Genomic DNA, 14,390 nt, shown 5'->3' with positions numbered 1-14,390 from the left:
TGTGTTAAGCACAAAGGCTTATTGCAAACCACGGTTGTATTTAACCATGTGAGAGAGAGTACTAAAGTTCTCAGAAAATCCACACTTGCATAATTCAGCTGTAAAGGGGAGAAATGTATATGTGTGTGTGTGTTTTAGTTAGGGATGCGTTTTCCTCTGTTATGGTTCTTGCATTGTGCATCAATACTTACTGCACTCATATTTTTATCCAAGAACGTTTTGTGAGATTTTCAATAAAGTATAGCATGTTCTGAGCTGAGGAAGCTCCTTGACTTGCAGATGAAAGTTAGATTGTCACCTGGTGATCCTTTCTCTTTGATCTTAAATTGTAAACAGAAAAAAAAAAAAAAAAGAGCCTGAAAACAGCATTATCTCAACCTAGAACAAATAAACGTAATGATAGCATCAGTGGGCTGATGGCCAGGGTCCTCTGTAATCTTTAGGCTGTCAGACTTCTGTTATTTTGACTCAAACTGCTGTTATAACTGACTGCAGTCAGTATAGGTAAACAGAGAGAATGATAAAAAACATTCCAGCCTGGGCTGCCACACAACACTTTACACTTTTTTTAGGGAATGCATAAATGTTTTTGTGACATGATTTCATAGAGACTATTCAAAGTTATGTCACATACTGTATTCAGACAGAGAAACGTTGGAGTAGTTTATAAATGTTTAATTTATTCCTATCCTTTGACATAATTATAGTTACACAGTTGCAATTATTGAAACAGTCTCTTAAAGACAGTATTTCTGGGAAAGAGTCATACCTGGGAACAGTCTTGAAATAATAAAGAGTGATTTAGGGAAGTTGATTAGTCTTTGGTGAAAGCAACCGATAAAAAAAAAAAATGCTATGGCTAAAAGTAACCTAACTAGCTTGAGGAGACTGAGCTGTAGAGCGCGATGGCACTTACAATTTCAGTTGTTCTTACAGAGTAGCTATTATGATTGAAGTACGTTACTTGGATGTCTCACTATGCCCAGATTCTGCCATTGTTTTATGTAGAGTTGAAATCAGTTTTGATGCCTCAGGGAGGCAGAGTTGGGTCCATAGAGCCATATGGGTCTGATGAATCATATCATGTTAGTCCATGATTTTATTATTTTTTTCATTTGTGTTTGCTGCCATGTCATTTCCTTAATTTTCTCAACCAAAAAAAGTCAAATACAGACTTCTACAGTTTTCTAATTTATTTTGACCCTTACCTCCTCAGTACTACTGCTCTTTCTTGTTGTTTAGTAGTTTTGTGTTTTCCTCTGCCATTTCCCTGCAGAGCATAGTTAAATACTTCAGCTATGTCCTTCAGATAATAGTAAATTTTCTCTGTGACATTCCGTAGTGTGCATGAAACTGGGTTAAGTTCCTATTGTGATAATGCTAGTCATGCTTTATTGTTGTTTCACTTCACTGTTGAGGTATGATTTAATGCAGTAAGATGTACAAGAATATGCTTAGTTACTGGTGTAACTTACCAAAATTCAGGAAGTTTGGGGGGGGGGGGGGGAACACTAGGAAAAAAAGCACTAGGAAGATGTTTTAGGAATGTATTTTAATAGTTCTATCTTGTACTTGCTATGAAAATACATGATTCAGTTTTGTGAGCTTCGTTTTCTAACTCTTGCATTATGCACAAGCATCAGGAGTGGATTTGCCTGGGGAACACACGTGCCTTGCAGCTGTAGCACAACTGTCACAGTTGTGTGGGTTTTCAGCCTCTCCATTTAGATCAAGTTTGCCTGTGTAGGTTCCGTGGTAACCCAGTGTAGCCTCTTCTCCTTTCTAGGAAAACAAATGATGATAATAAAAATTTTAGTAGTGTGTGGCAAGTTAGTACAATGTGAACTTTTTAGTAGCCCAGAAATATATAGGCTGGGTATGGGCTGTCAGTCATTTTCAAGAGTAGTGGTAAATGAGGCCGCTCTGTCCCCTGTGATTTACTTCTGTAATCACCCGTACCTCTCACAATCTCATTTTAATCAGCTGTTTTAAAATAAGTTTTCTGAGTACTGCCCTTGCTTCTGTTCTTTTTTTAAATTTTGGCTTGAACTTTAATAAGTGTGTTCTAAGTAACGTTGTATTTAAATTTGGAGAAGGTGTGAGAATAAGGAAAGAATGGTAACAATAAATTGTATAGACTTCCATTATATAAAGTCAGCAAACGTATGTCACCTTTGAAGCCTTAAGTTCAGATAATTCCCTCCAGATTTTCAGTATATCTGCTTGTGTAAAATGATTTTCTAATCACTACAATTTTGAAAGCTGAGTTCAATAGAGCAGTTGACAAATGGCATACCCTTTTAAAATTTCATATATTAAATTACCCTACTGTCTCTCTCAGTTCAGATTCTAAACCTAGAAGTGAAATTTTCATTTCAATTTCTGGAGAATTTTACATCGCAGTACTCAAAACACGGGAAAATAGGGTAGCAGAAATTAAAAAGAAGCATAGAAGGAGAGTAATTAAGGCAGGGGAAGATAGTAAGAGTGAAGAGAAGTTAGAGAGACTAGGAGTGAAAACCTAGATGAAAAGCGTTGCAAGAAAAACTGAAGATGAGATAAACGACAAAACTGAAGGAAGCTGCATAATGGGGGATTTATCATATAATACAGGCTTATTGAAAGATTTCTGCTAACATCAGTTAAGAAAACCTTTCTGAGACTGTTATTTCCATTCCATAGAAGTACTGGATGACTTCTTCCCAGGTCACGCTAAAGCTTACCAGAATATTTGAAAGCATTGTTTAATTGTCTCTGATGGGAAAATAGTCAATGGTCACTTGAACATAAAGCAAGAACAGATCTATTTGTTCTGTGAAGTGACTGATTGCTAAATGAGTTAATACTACTAGAAGTCATTAACTAGAGCGAGAAAAAATATGATGTAGGAGCAACTTCTATACTACAGGTTTGAATTAAGATTCTGTGGGTCAAACAGAAGGATCCAAGTGGCCAAGGAGGTACTAGATTGTACGTGATTCTGAAAACAATATTTTTAATATTGTGAGGGTACTGAATTTTTATTTCATCAAAGTTATCTTGTTAGTACTGAGAAGAGCCAGTTGTAGACAGTAACGTAAGAGGACCAGGGTGTTCAGGACTGCCAAAACCCCTTTGGGGTTAGACAAACGCTGATTGGGTTCTGAAAAAGTTGTGCTGCTGCAGTATTATCAAATACAGACTACTGTCTCTGTTAAAAGTACGTTTTCTGAGAAGGGGACCAAAGTAATGTGGTCAGGGATTCTCATTTCAAATCTGCGCTGTTTCAAATTTGTGAAACAAGCTAAACACTCTATAAAGTAAAGACAAAATTTATGTAGCCCTCCCCTAGCAGGAGTCATACAGTACCTGGTTTTGACATAAGAGAATTGGAGGGTGTTATCCTTTTAACCTGTAAGGAAATATTATGTGTTTGTCTTAAGTAACTACGTTCCTTTGGGCCAGAAAAATGCTTTGGTGTTTCTATTGAGGACCTTGAAGCATCCAATGATTTCACTGAGACTTCTGAATCCGCAAGAAACATAGCTTGAACCTTAAGTAAGCAAACTGCTTCAAGACAAACTGAGGATGTAATAGTATTAAAGCTAGGAGAAAGTGCTAACATTCTCCACAAAAGCATTTAGTATTGCAAATTAAAATATCTTAAAGGCTCCTGAATTAAACAGAATCTCAGCTCTGTATTCCCCTTTCCTGGGTCAGATAGCAGAGGATAGATACAAAGTTGGAATACAGACATGAGTATTAAATCTGATGTTGACCTTGAGCTGTAGAATAAACTCTGAAAGAGATCTACTGTACTTTGTACTTTATTAACATATATCTGTAAACACTGTGGGGTCTTGATTGATCTTTGGTATCTAAACATTACATCATAATTAACAACAAATCCAGAAATATATTATAAATACATGGAATAATAGTACATTAACCTAAAGGACAGCAATAAATTGCAACGCTTAGCATAAACTTGAAAACCACTAATGGGCCACTGTGCAGTTTGTTTATAGTATAAGCAGTCAAGAACTCTGTGTAATGTACAGTAACAGTGTGGTGGATAACAGCAAGTCTGATGTGATAATTTATATATATATCTCTTTCATAGACACACACAGCTGAATTTTTTTGAAATGATTTCTGAGAATGCTGGAACAAGCATTCTGACCTTAGCCTGGTCTGCTGCTTTCTTCCAGTTCTATTGAAAAGAAGTTAAGGATGCTTTTGCATTGCATAGATGGATGTGTACTGCTTTGATGAAGAAGTATTTAATTTATGCTCATGTATGAAATTGGAAAGATACTCTGAACTGAACCCCTTGAACTTTCTGCTACACTGCTGCTAATCTTGCATCTATGAAAGACAAGCTAGGCCATCCTTGAGACTTTTAGGATACAAGTGGTATCGTTGCAGGTATAAAAGTAGCTTCCAAAATACTCTTTGTTATTGTTGAGTAGGTGTTTACAGGTATATCCCTACAAATCATAAATCATTTCACAGCCATCTGTTAACACTTTTTTGGATGAGTCCTTGTTTGTTCTCTGCTTCTGTGGTTGCTGCCACATTTGAAGCAGTCATCACCGTGATACTCACTGCAGTTTGAGAGTGAGTATTTGTGATCGTTGTTTTGAAGAGAACATTTTGGATTACGTTGTTACAAACTTTCTTCCTGAAGATCAGGAATATTTCTTTTCTATGTAATGTTTAGACTGAGAAAAAACATCCTGTAATGATTGTTTCCTGGTTTCTTGGCTTCAGTTATCTCATGCTAGGGTCTCTGTATATTTTTTAAACAACATAAGCCTAAGGATGCATACTAAAAACTGTGTAATAATATAGAAACATATTCATTTCTGTTATGCAATAAAGATACCTTTTTTTCCCCCTCTGTCGTTTTACAGAAAGTGATCTGAAAATGAAATGGCTTAAATCCTCTACCAAATGAAGTAACATAAGATAAGAGAGGGGATGTGGTAAACATGAGTGAAAGCAGTGAGTTAAAGAGTTTGGCTCTGAAGTCAATTGAAAGCAAGTACAGAAGGGAAGAGATTGAAGAGGCACAGACGGGTCCGTGTATCTCTTCTGTAAATAAGACTCAAAGGCATTGGTTTGCAGGGAGATTTGTAAAGTACATTCCAGATGGTTGCGGTTTCAGGGAGAACGCTCTTGTACTAGGAACACAAAACTGTAGAACCAGATAGAAGCGGCTTGTGTTGGAGGCACGGAGAGAGTACGCAGAAGAGCGCAGAGAAAGGACGTCTTCTTGAGGGGGGCTGGGACAAACCATTTTAGAAATCAGGAAGGGAATTCAAAGTTGGGTGTAAAATGAATGACATACGTTTGGAAAACAGTGGTATGTTCAGATGGGTCAGCATCTGAAGATGGCCATTGCCTTTCTTTATGTTATTTGAAATTAGAAAATAGGCCTTCCATGGGATTGGAAATGTATTCCAGCAAGCTTAATGATTTTATTATATTAATGAGTTTTATAATTGAGAATGTTAATTTGCATACAGTTCTTGTGTTTCCTTTTTGACCTGTAGAAATTGCCTCTTTAAACAGCAAATATTTAAATACTCTTGGTGCCATAGTTTGATACTGTGGCTTTGGCATTTCTTTTTTTGGCTCTTGTTAATCCCTGTGGGGTCTCTAATCCTTTTTGAGCAATCTATTAAGGTGAAATACTTTGTAGGCAAACTAGGAGCTTTAAGTGCTGTGACTTTATATCAGTAATACCAGAATCACTGCAAGTGCTAAAGCTGTCAGATTTCTGGGAGGTTGTTTAGCTATATCATTAGCAGATCATTTGGGTATGTCACCATAATTGAAAAGAACAGGTGTGTAGTGCTGTTTTTTAGTTTATCTATGTAATGTTGATGAAGCATTTTGTATAGTGACAATCTGTCAGACAAATATCTTGTCACAAGACTTAAATCCTTTTTTATCTCAAGGCTTCAGGGCTCGGTTGGAAACTTGCACTTTGATGAATACTTGCTGCTTTTGTCTGGAATAGTTGGAGTGCATTTCTGGAATATTTGTCAAGATTTTATCAGTGTTTACTCCAATTTGAGTACCTAGTGTATTGTAAAACTGGCTTCAGTGAAATCTTAAAGAATTTTATTTAGTTTATGCTGTTTAATAATATAATGAAAACTAATCCTTCATCTATATGTTTATTTGCCAGGTTAAATCCCACTTGTGTACATGGTTCTTTTTAGTCAGCTTTTACCTTTAAGAACATTTTGGAAGAATTGTTTTAGGATTTTTTCAACGATAAATCATTTTAACCTAGTCTACTTGTTTTCTTGAGTTGTCTGCCAGTATGGGCCTGGAAACAAAGTTTAATCTCTCTTTTAAAGCATTCCTTCAGGAACAAGAATTTGCTTTCCATCGAAGTGTTATGTAAAGCACACTTAAAAGAGAACTAAATCCTTCTGGACTTCGTATCTGAAATCACAAGCAGTAACTACAAGAGAAAATAGTCAACTGTATTTTTATTTTTGCCTCAAGACCGGCCATTTTAAGGGAAAACTAAAATGAAACTCATATTTCTCAAGTGGTAGATAAGTACTCATATGCATAAAAAGAAATCTAACTGGGATCTTTCTTGGGGCTTTAACAACTGATTAATAAGGATTCTTATGTGACTGCTGTTAGTACTGTGACATCCAGAAGTCCCAGAGAAACGGCCAAAGTTGTTAAGTTTCTTTCTGATAAAATGTTAACACCAAAGAAGAGGCTAGGTCAGGGAAACCTGCATGAACGGTCCCTCCATTGAGGGATAAACTGATAATAGCAGGATTAGAGGCCGTTATAGTTATGTATTAGAGGCAGCTTTTGAAAATACTGCCTGTTGATTTTTGTATGTTTAAATTGTGATCTGTAGGACGTGCTTTTCTGTTGACTTTTTAAATGCAGTTTTGGGTGCCAGTACTTCTGAAAATCAGACCCAGCATGTCTCAAAGTAGACTTCAGCTGGATCATTCTGACTGCAATGTTTAAGTAGTTACTCTCTCATCCACTCAAAGACAAATGAAAAGCTAACTCATGAATCTGGATTTCTGGTCATCGCTTGGTCAGTAGACATATCAAAAATATCTGGCATAAATATGAAAATGTTGCCGATGATTACTTCTGTCTTGTTCTCTTCCCTCCCCGGTCCCCTTTCTATGTAGTTTATAAAATTTAAAGCCAGAAAGCAAGTGACATAGACTATGTCATTGAAATGGTTTTCCAACTCTTTTTAGAACTAAATTGAATTTAAAAATTACACCAAGCTCTTGTGGATTTATGTAGTGCTTTGTATCACTGTTTGTTTTAATGAGTGTAAGCCTCTTGAAAAGAAAAATCTCAGAATATTTTGAAAAGTACACAGAGTTTGGAACTGGATATTAAACTCTACCAAAGATCCTTGATCAGCTGGTATTTATGAGAAAAATTCAAGTTATTGTCTAAATTTGGTCTTTTCTTTTATGATTCCTATTAAGATTTGCCCTTTAAAACATGACAGTCCATTTCCTGTTTTAGATGTGCGTACATTGGTGACTAGTATCTCCATTTCACTTTTCTATCTTGCAGGTACAAGATATCTCCTTTAGCCACGACTGTCGTTGGGTTGTGGTCAGCACACTTCGTGGCACTTCTCATGTTTTTCCCATCAACCCTTATGGTGGACAGCCCTGCGTCCGAACACATATGTCACCTCGAGTGGTAAATCGCATGAGCCGATTCCAAAAGAGTGCAGGTTTGGAAGAGATTGAGCAAGAACTGACTTCTAAACAAGGAGGTCGCTGTAGTCCTGTTCCAGGCCTGTCAAGCAGCCCATCTGGCTCACCGCTTCATGGTAAATTCCTTTTTGTTTTTTCGTCGTCTTTTCTTTTTTTACGTTGTTTGTTTGTCCCCCCCCGCCCCAGTCCCGCTTCCCCCACTCTCTGTCAGGAAACCTCACCCCTTGAATCAGTAGTTCCCATAGCCTCAAAGATATTTCATTATCTGCTATATAGCTGCCTCCCTCAAAATGATTTGGTTCTGAAATACTTTTAGAGATCTTGGCCTAAACTTCTCTATAGTGTTCCAACTTCACATTTCAGCAGTACTTGCTAGCATCTAGAAAAATTACTGCTACTTGCTAGCAACCAGAAAAATGGGAACATTGAATTTCCTGGAGATTGCAGGATTAGACTTAGATCGTTCTGTTTACCCACCTAGATTGTGCCAGTAAAAAATGAGTTTCATAAAAATAAGGTGCCGCAACTATTGTGAAAAAGTATGTAGGGTATGCAGATATTATAGGAATGCTCAATGGTAGAAATACTTGAAGGTAGTTCTAATTTCGCAGCCTACTTAAGTAAATGCTATCACAGATGTTAATAACTTCCACTCTAAACTGAAAGTTTTGGGGTCTTATGTTTCAGATATTGTTTCACAGCTAGCTCAAAATCAGTAATCTGGCCTATATTTAAATGCAATTACCTAAAATTCTTACTGCTTATCAGCTTGGATGATTATCACATCCACATTAAATATTATTTGAGGAGAAATGCAAAAAGTAGGCAAAACGAACTTGATGGAATAGATTTCGTCCACTTCATTCTTTTTTGATTTTTTATTTTAGCAATGTGGCCAATAATAGAATATACAAAGGAAAAAAAATCTGTAAGAATTGATCTATAGTTCCTACTCCTGTGGTGTATATGTTTTGGGGATAGTAAAAGGAGGAGAACCTAAAAAGGTTCAAAAATCATCGTTGGTCCAGCTTCTTCAGTTTGTTTTTTGCTGTTTATTTTGCCCTCCTCTTTGAGGTCATTACTGGTAGCTTGTTTGGATTCAGAATTTGCTCATTCTTACCTCTCCCTTCTAGTAAGAGCAAGTCAGAGCTTCCCTTGAAGTGAATGCTGAAGTAGCAATTTGGGAGGGCTAACTGCCCCTTTCCAGCCTAAGAGCGTTATTCCCCGATTACTATTAGTATTAGATGGGCTTGTGAAATCCCAACTGCTGGATATTCCTACTGTCATAGTCAACATGTTTGCAGCTAGAGAGAATCTCTGTGGGGTTTCTGAATCAAAGGGACGTTTTCATTGCTTGTTGATTATTAAGGGAGCAAGAATTCTCTCAGTAGAACCAACCCTCTGTCTTCTCTTTTGGACTTTTCTAAACAAAAACAGCTGTTCTGAAGCATCTACCGTGTTCTTCTGCCTGCAGCTATCAGAAGGCACCCAAAAGTCTCATTCTTCTTGGTGATACGTGTGTATCTTACTGTTGTAGTTTCTCTCTCACCGTTATACAGCAACCCGGCATGTCATGCTGGAAACAGACTTGGGATTCCTGTAAGCAGTTATAGCACATCTAATCACTTTTAACTATTGACATCACATAGAGAAGAGGAAGGAACTATCAGCTTTTGTAGCTTTTATCCAACCAATTCTGTTTTCTGTCAAGAGAAATTACAGTAAGTTGTTACCTTTACAGTATTCCAAGGTACATTTGACATTTTTAAATAATTTGACATGTCTTATGTGAAAAAGCAGCAGTTGCATTTGACATTTGGTTTCATGGACCAAGGCAGCAGGGTTGCTGTGACTACTGAAAGGTTGATAATTATGCCATAGTAATTGGAAGTACTGAGTGATGGCTGTGAAGTGCAGATGAGATCTCAAAAATAATACTGCAATCTTTTACAAGAAAGGAATATCCTTTAAATCGTTCTTCCTCATCTGCTACTCTCTGTAACAAAAGCCACTCATGTCCACCTAGCAGGCTTAGCATAAAAGTATGCAATAACTGTAGGATATTAGGCACGTGTTGTTGTTTAAATGAGATAATCCAGAACACCATGGTGCTTTGAATGAAAATAAGAGATTTTAGACTCAAAACAAAACAGTTCCATATCTTACCAAAAAAAAAAAAAAAGTTAGACAAAAGATAAAAATGTTTAGTTTTAAACTATCTTCACTTGGTAAAATGCCATAATGTTTTTAGTACTATTATCGCTGCTTTTTCATTTTGGTAATCTTTTAGTTTACCTACCACAAGTTAGGCAGGATATCATACCGTATTATATGCCTCTTACAAAAACCCCTCTATTATCCACTTGGAAAAAAAAAAATTTGAAGTTCACAGTGACTTTCAATGGAGGGATTCTGTGTGCACACGTGGCAGCTGGATTAGCCAGTAACTGTGGTGATTATTTTAATTTGTGAACTAAGATGGGTTTACACAGATTGTAACAGCTCCTTATCATACCGTAACGTTAAATTATTTTTGTTTGGAGGAGTTATGGCAGTCTTGTGATATTGTAGCTAGTACTCGGAGCAGAAAAGAGCAGTTCTGAGTTTAATTCTTGGCTTTAGTTTTAACTTGCTCTGTGACCCCTGGTAAATTTTATTCAACTGATTTTTGTATGCTGGTTTTCCACTTTGTAAAAAAAGCAATAATCTCTCTGACCCGTATGTGTAGAATTTAAAGTTTGTAAAAACATTTGAGATTACCAAAAACTATTAATTCACATGTCTTTTTTAGTCTATTTATGTGTTTTTGTACTTACTTTCCACAGAATATTGAAGAATAGAGAGTGATTTTAATTCATGGGCTGTTAGAATTTTTACAAAGTTGGGAGTGAGACACATGTTCTTATTTTGTATTACTATTCAATACAGAGTAACTATTACTTTCCTTAGTCATCCTTATAAATACAGATGATTATAATGGAGATACTAGCATAGACAAGTGTCCCAGAGAGCACTGTTGCAATGATACAAGTTGTTGATTAAGTGACAAATTCAGAAAAGATTATGGTAAACTGGTTTTATTTCTGATTTTTGTGTGCATGTGGAGTCTTGACGTAATGATTTTCCTTTTACGTCCTTTGCAATTTAGAGAAGTTTTGAGTAAGCCTTAAGCTACAAAAACTGCTGTTAGTCCTTCTGCTAGTATTTCTTTCACATTACAGTAACATTGCAACAACGTTAGGCCAAAAGAATGGACTTCTGTAAACAAAAAAACTTGTATGTTAGCTCTTCTTTTGGGTACCAATTACAACTCATTGATATCAACTTGTGATTAGTTTTTGTTGCTGTAAATATTTGCAGAGTTCAGACTTTAATACTTTTCTCACTTGTTTTTTAACTTCTGGTTTCAAAATGAAGCTATTTGCTGTGTGTACAGTAGGAAAGCAATCTATTTACATTTTGTTCAGAGTACCGTACAAATTGTTTGCCCATACAATGTAAGCCTTTATCGAGAGTGAAAATGATTTCATTTCCAAAGGAATCATCATTTGGCTTTGTTCTTTTTAGCAGAATGAAGTAAACTGTTAAATAGAGGATGATAAAGAGTGGTGGGTTTTGTTTGTTTGTTTCACCTTTTATAGCTAACAGATTTTGTTAGGGTTATTTTATCTGTTAACCCAGCGAGGTTATATTTTTGTCATTCAGTTGGGTTGCCAGAGCGTGTTCTCAGTAATATCTGAGTTAAGTTGGTATCCTTTTATGGGCTTTTACTATTATAAGACTATTATGACATCAATTGGTTGCAGCGCTGAAAGTTGAGTAGAATATGGCCTTATATGACCTTTTTACATATATGCAATAGGGGTGATGGTACGTAGCTGTCTCTCAGGTACGCTTTATTGTGAAAATGGAAAGCTCCATGCAACTCTAGTATTATTTTGCAAATTAAAAACTAGTGCATTATTATCATTATTTCTCACACCAACACTAAGTCTGTCTGAACCTATTCAGAGCTTTTTGCTGTTGTTCACTGCAAAGGTTTCCAAAGTCAGAACATAGCACAGATGTTAATACAGTAAGTTAAGCGAACAGTAAGCCTTTTGCTGCACATCTCCACTTACTAAGAACGTTCAAAAATAATTTTTTTTTGAGTTTGTTTTCTTGTTTTTTGATTGTGGATTTAATTGGATTGTGCAGTTTTGCCAAAAGACCGTTCGTAATACACAATGATCCTGGTCTAAACTTAACGCCTAAGTGGAAATGTAGTACATAAATTTAGAACTGTGGAAGAACAAATTGTACTGTATGTATTGCATTCAGGCTTGAATTTAGCTCTTTAGGAATATTCTATTATAGCACATTTTCCTTTGCAAAATCTCTTTTTTTTTTTTTATTTTAAAAATTAAAAGGCTTTCTCTCGCTTTTCCTTCTTTTGTAATAAATGCAACATGATTAAAATCCAAACATAAATCTAGAAGTTTGATAAACATGTAGTCTGAGATGCTTTAAATATTTTCACGTTACTTTTCACTATTTCCCAGAGTGAAACTCTTTTTACTAGAAGAATTCTTATGGGAAAGCAGAGTTGAAAGGACTGACATCATCAGCCCTTCCTGAAAAACAGATTGGTTTCCTTTAAGTAACACTCACTTAAGAAACCACCTATTTAGAGAGAGGCAGACAAAAATAGTTTCAGAGAAAATTAACTGTATAATAACTTAAAACACTGGGAGGCAGTTACTTTCCAGAGTTTAACTTAAGAACTAGCACTGTAAACATGAGCTGAAAACAGTTATTTGAAGTGTCTCTATTAAGCTTTTATTTTTCTTTTTTGCAAATTGTAGCTTCTGTCGCCTGAGAACAGATTTTAGAAAAGTACAGAAACAGTAAAGAATGCTGTAGAAACGGGCCCAATTTTCCATGTACTTCACGCGTTTCAATCTGCTTGATCGTTACGTGCTTCCACGGTGTTACACTTGGACCTTTGTTATTTGAAAGGACTTTTCAAATATCTTGTTCTCCGAGTTCGTCCGCAAACGCTTTTTTGGGCATCGTGGCTCTTTCCGCGGGGGGCGGTGAAGGGCCGCCCGGAGCCGCTCCCGGCCCCTCTAGAGGGCGACGTCTTCTCAGCGATGCCGCCGCCGCGCAGCCCCTCGCTCGCGCCCGCGGCGCCGCCGCCTCAGGGCTACGCCAGTATTTCTCTTCACCGTCGTGCTTGCACTGCCTGCCTGCCATTCGGGAATTTAATAACGCTTTATGCTGTTGACTTCTGCTAGATAAATTTTAAGAGGAAATTTTATTCGTGCTTTGAGAGAATGTGCTTCTGATTACACTTTTTTTTGGATATATATAAATATAGACACATATACACTGATGACTTCAGACAGACTCTCAAGTGTGCTCTTGGTTATTTCATACGTGCAAAACATACCAAATGCCATAAGAATAGACGGTCTTTTTTATCAGTGCAGGAAGAGTTTACCTTGCGGTCAATGAGTTACTCATATAAACCCTCTGAATTCAGGGGAGGAATGGGCTGGTTAAAATTTATAACAATTGTGATAACTTCACACGCTCTTGGCATTTCTCTATACAGGTGGCAGGCAATTTAAAACAGGATTACCTGGCGGGCCTTTCCCGCCCCACAGGGTTTAGGGGCGGTCGCTGCCTTCCGGGAGGTTCCGGGCGCCGCCGCCGCCCCCCCCGGGCTGCCCACCCGCCGGCGGGAGCCTGCCGCCCGGCGCAGGCTGCAGGAGCCACCGATTCGGGCACCGGCCACCGATTCGGGCACTGGCCACCGATTCGGGCACCGGCCGAGGTCGTAAACGAGCTGCGTTTTTAGCCGCTTTCCTGCAGCGGCTGAAGAAGCCAGTGGTATATTTTGGATAGTTTCTGAGGTGGAAGGAAAAGATCCATTCCCTTCGGATAAGTGGGGAAGTAGGCTGATAAATTTTGTCACAAGGGAAGTTCATGTCTGTACATGAAGTGTTTTAGAAGTGGGCCTTTGTAAACAGCGTAGGTCTTAGAGACTGGGGCAAATGTGTGTTTGCCCATACGTTTCAGAAGTTGCAAGTATTCCAGGTAAATTGAAGCTTGGAGAAGACTGACAATCAGAAGGGAATTGCAGATCCTGAGAGATGAACTGTAAAAACATGACTGAGTGATTTAACACAGCGAATGCCAAAGCAGTGGTCACAGCAGCCTCTTCGGTAAGATTTGGGGGTAGACCGGGAGAGAGGCAGTAATAGGTAGCGCGTAGGAGAGCGCAGTGGCGAAGACGGGCCAGGAGGTGCAAGGAAGGCCGGAAACGAGAGAGGACTTGGACTGAAGTTCTCCTGCCGCCGTGGATGACTTCAGTCTTGGTAACATCAAAATGAAAATGCTTCGGTAGAGTTAAGCGCTCATGTGTTGGATGCATGTAGTAAGGGAGTCTAACAAGTGGTAATCAGCTTTTAAAGTGTGTCTCTGAAAATGACTTAATAAAATTGCATTGTGGGATTCTACTATTATTTCTATTGTTCTCTCAATTTTTCATCTTAATTTACTAGTAAAAAGATATTTTTCCTTCTGCAGATCTCACTAGTTAACCAGGGCTGTGAAAGGCTAGCGTATTTCCTTCTTGTACCCGTGAGTAATGAAGATGACCTGCAGATTGTGCATTGCTTTTGC

The 14,390-nt window shown here is 37.6% G+C and overlaps 1 protein-coding gene across 10 annotated transcripts in view; it reads left to right on the top strand.

Moving 5' to 3' along the window:
• Positions 1-14,390, top strand: part of BCAS3 (BCAS3 microtubule associated cell migration factor) — a 386,186-nt gene that overhangs the window by 118,489 nt on the left and 253,307 nt on the right. For all 10 annotated transcript variants that reach the window (XM_068909662.1, XM_068909661.1, XM_068909660.1 and 7 more), the window contains exon 15: positions 7,573-7,837. In XM_068909662.1, the coding sequence (XP_068765763.1) occupies positions 7,573-7,837 (265 nt within the window). The remainder of the gene's footprint in view (positions 1-7,572; positions 7,838-14,390) is intronic.

This window comes from Struthio camelus, chromosome 16, assembly GCF_040807025.1.
Source record: "Struthio camelus isolate bStrCam1 chromosome 16, bStrCam1.hap1, whole genome shotgun sequence".
NCBI lineage: Eukaryota > Metazoa > Chordata > Aves > Struthioniformes > Struthionidae > Struthio > Struthio camelus.
This window is presented reverse-complemented; position numbering and strand designations above follow the sequence as displayed.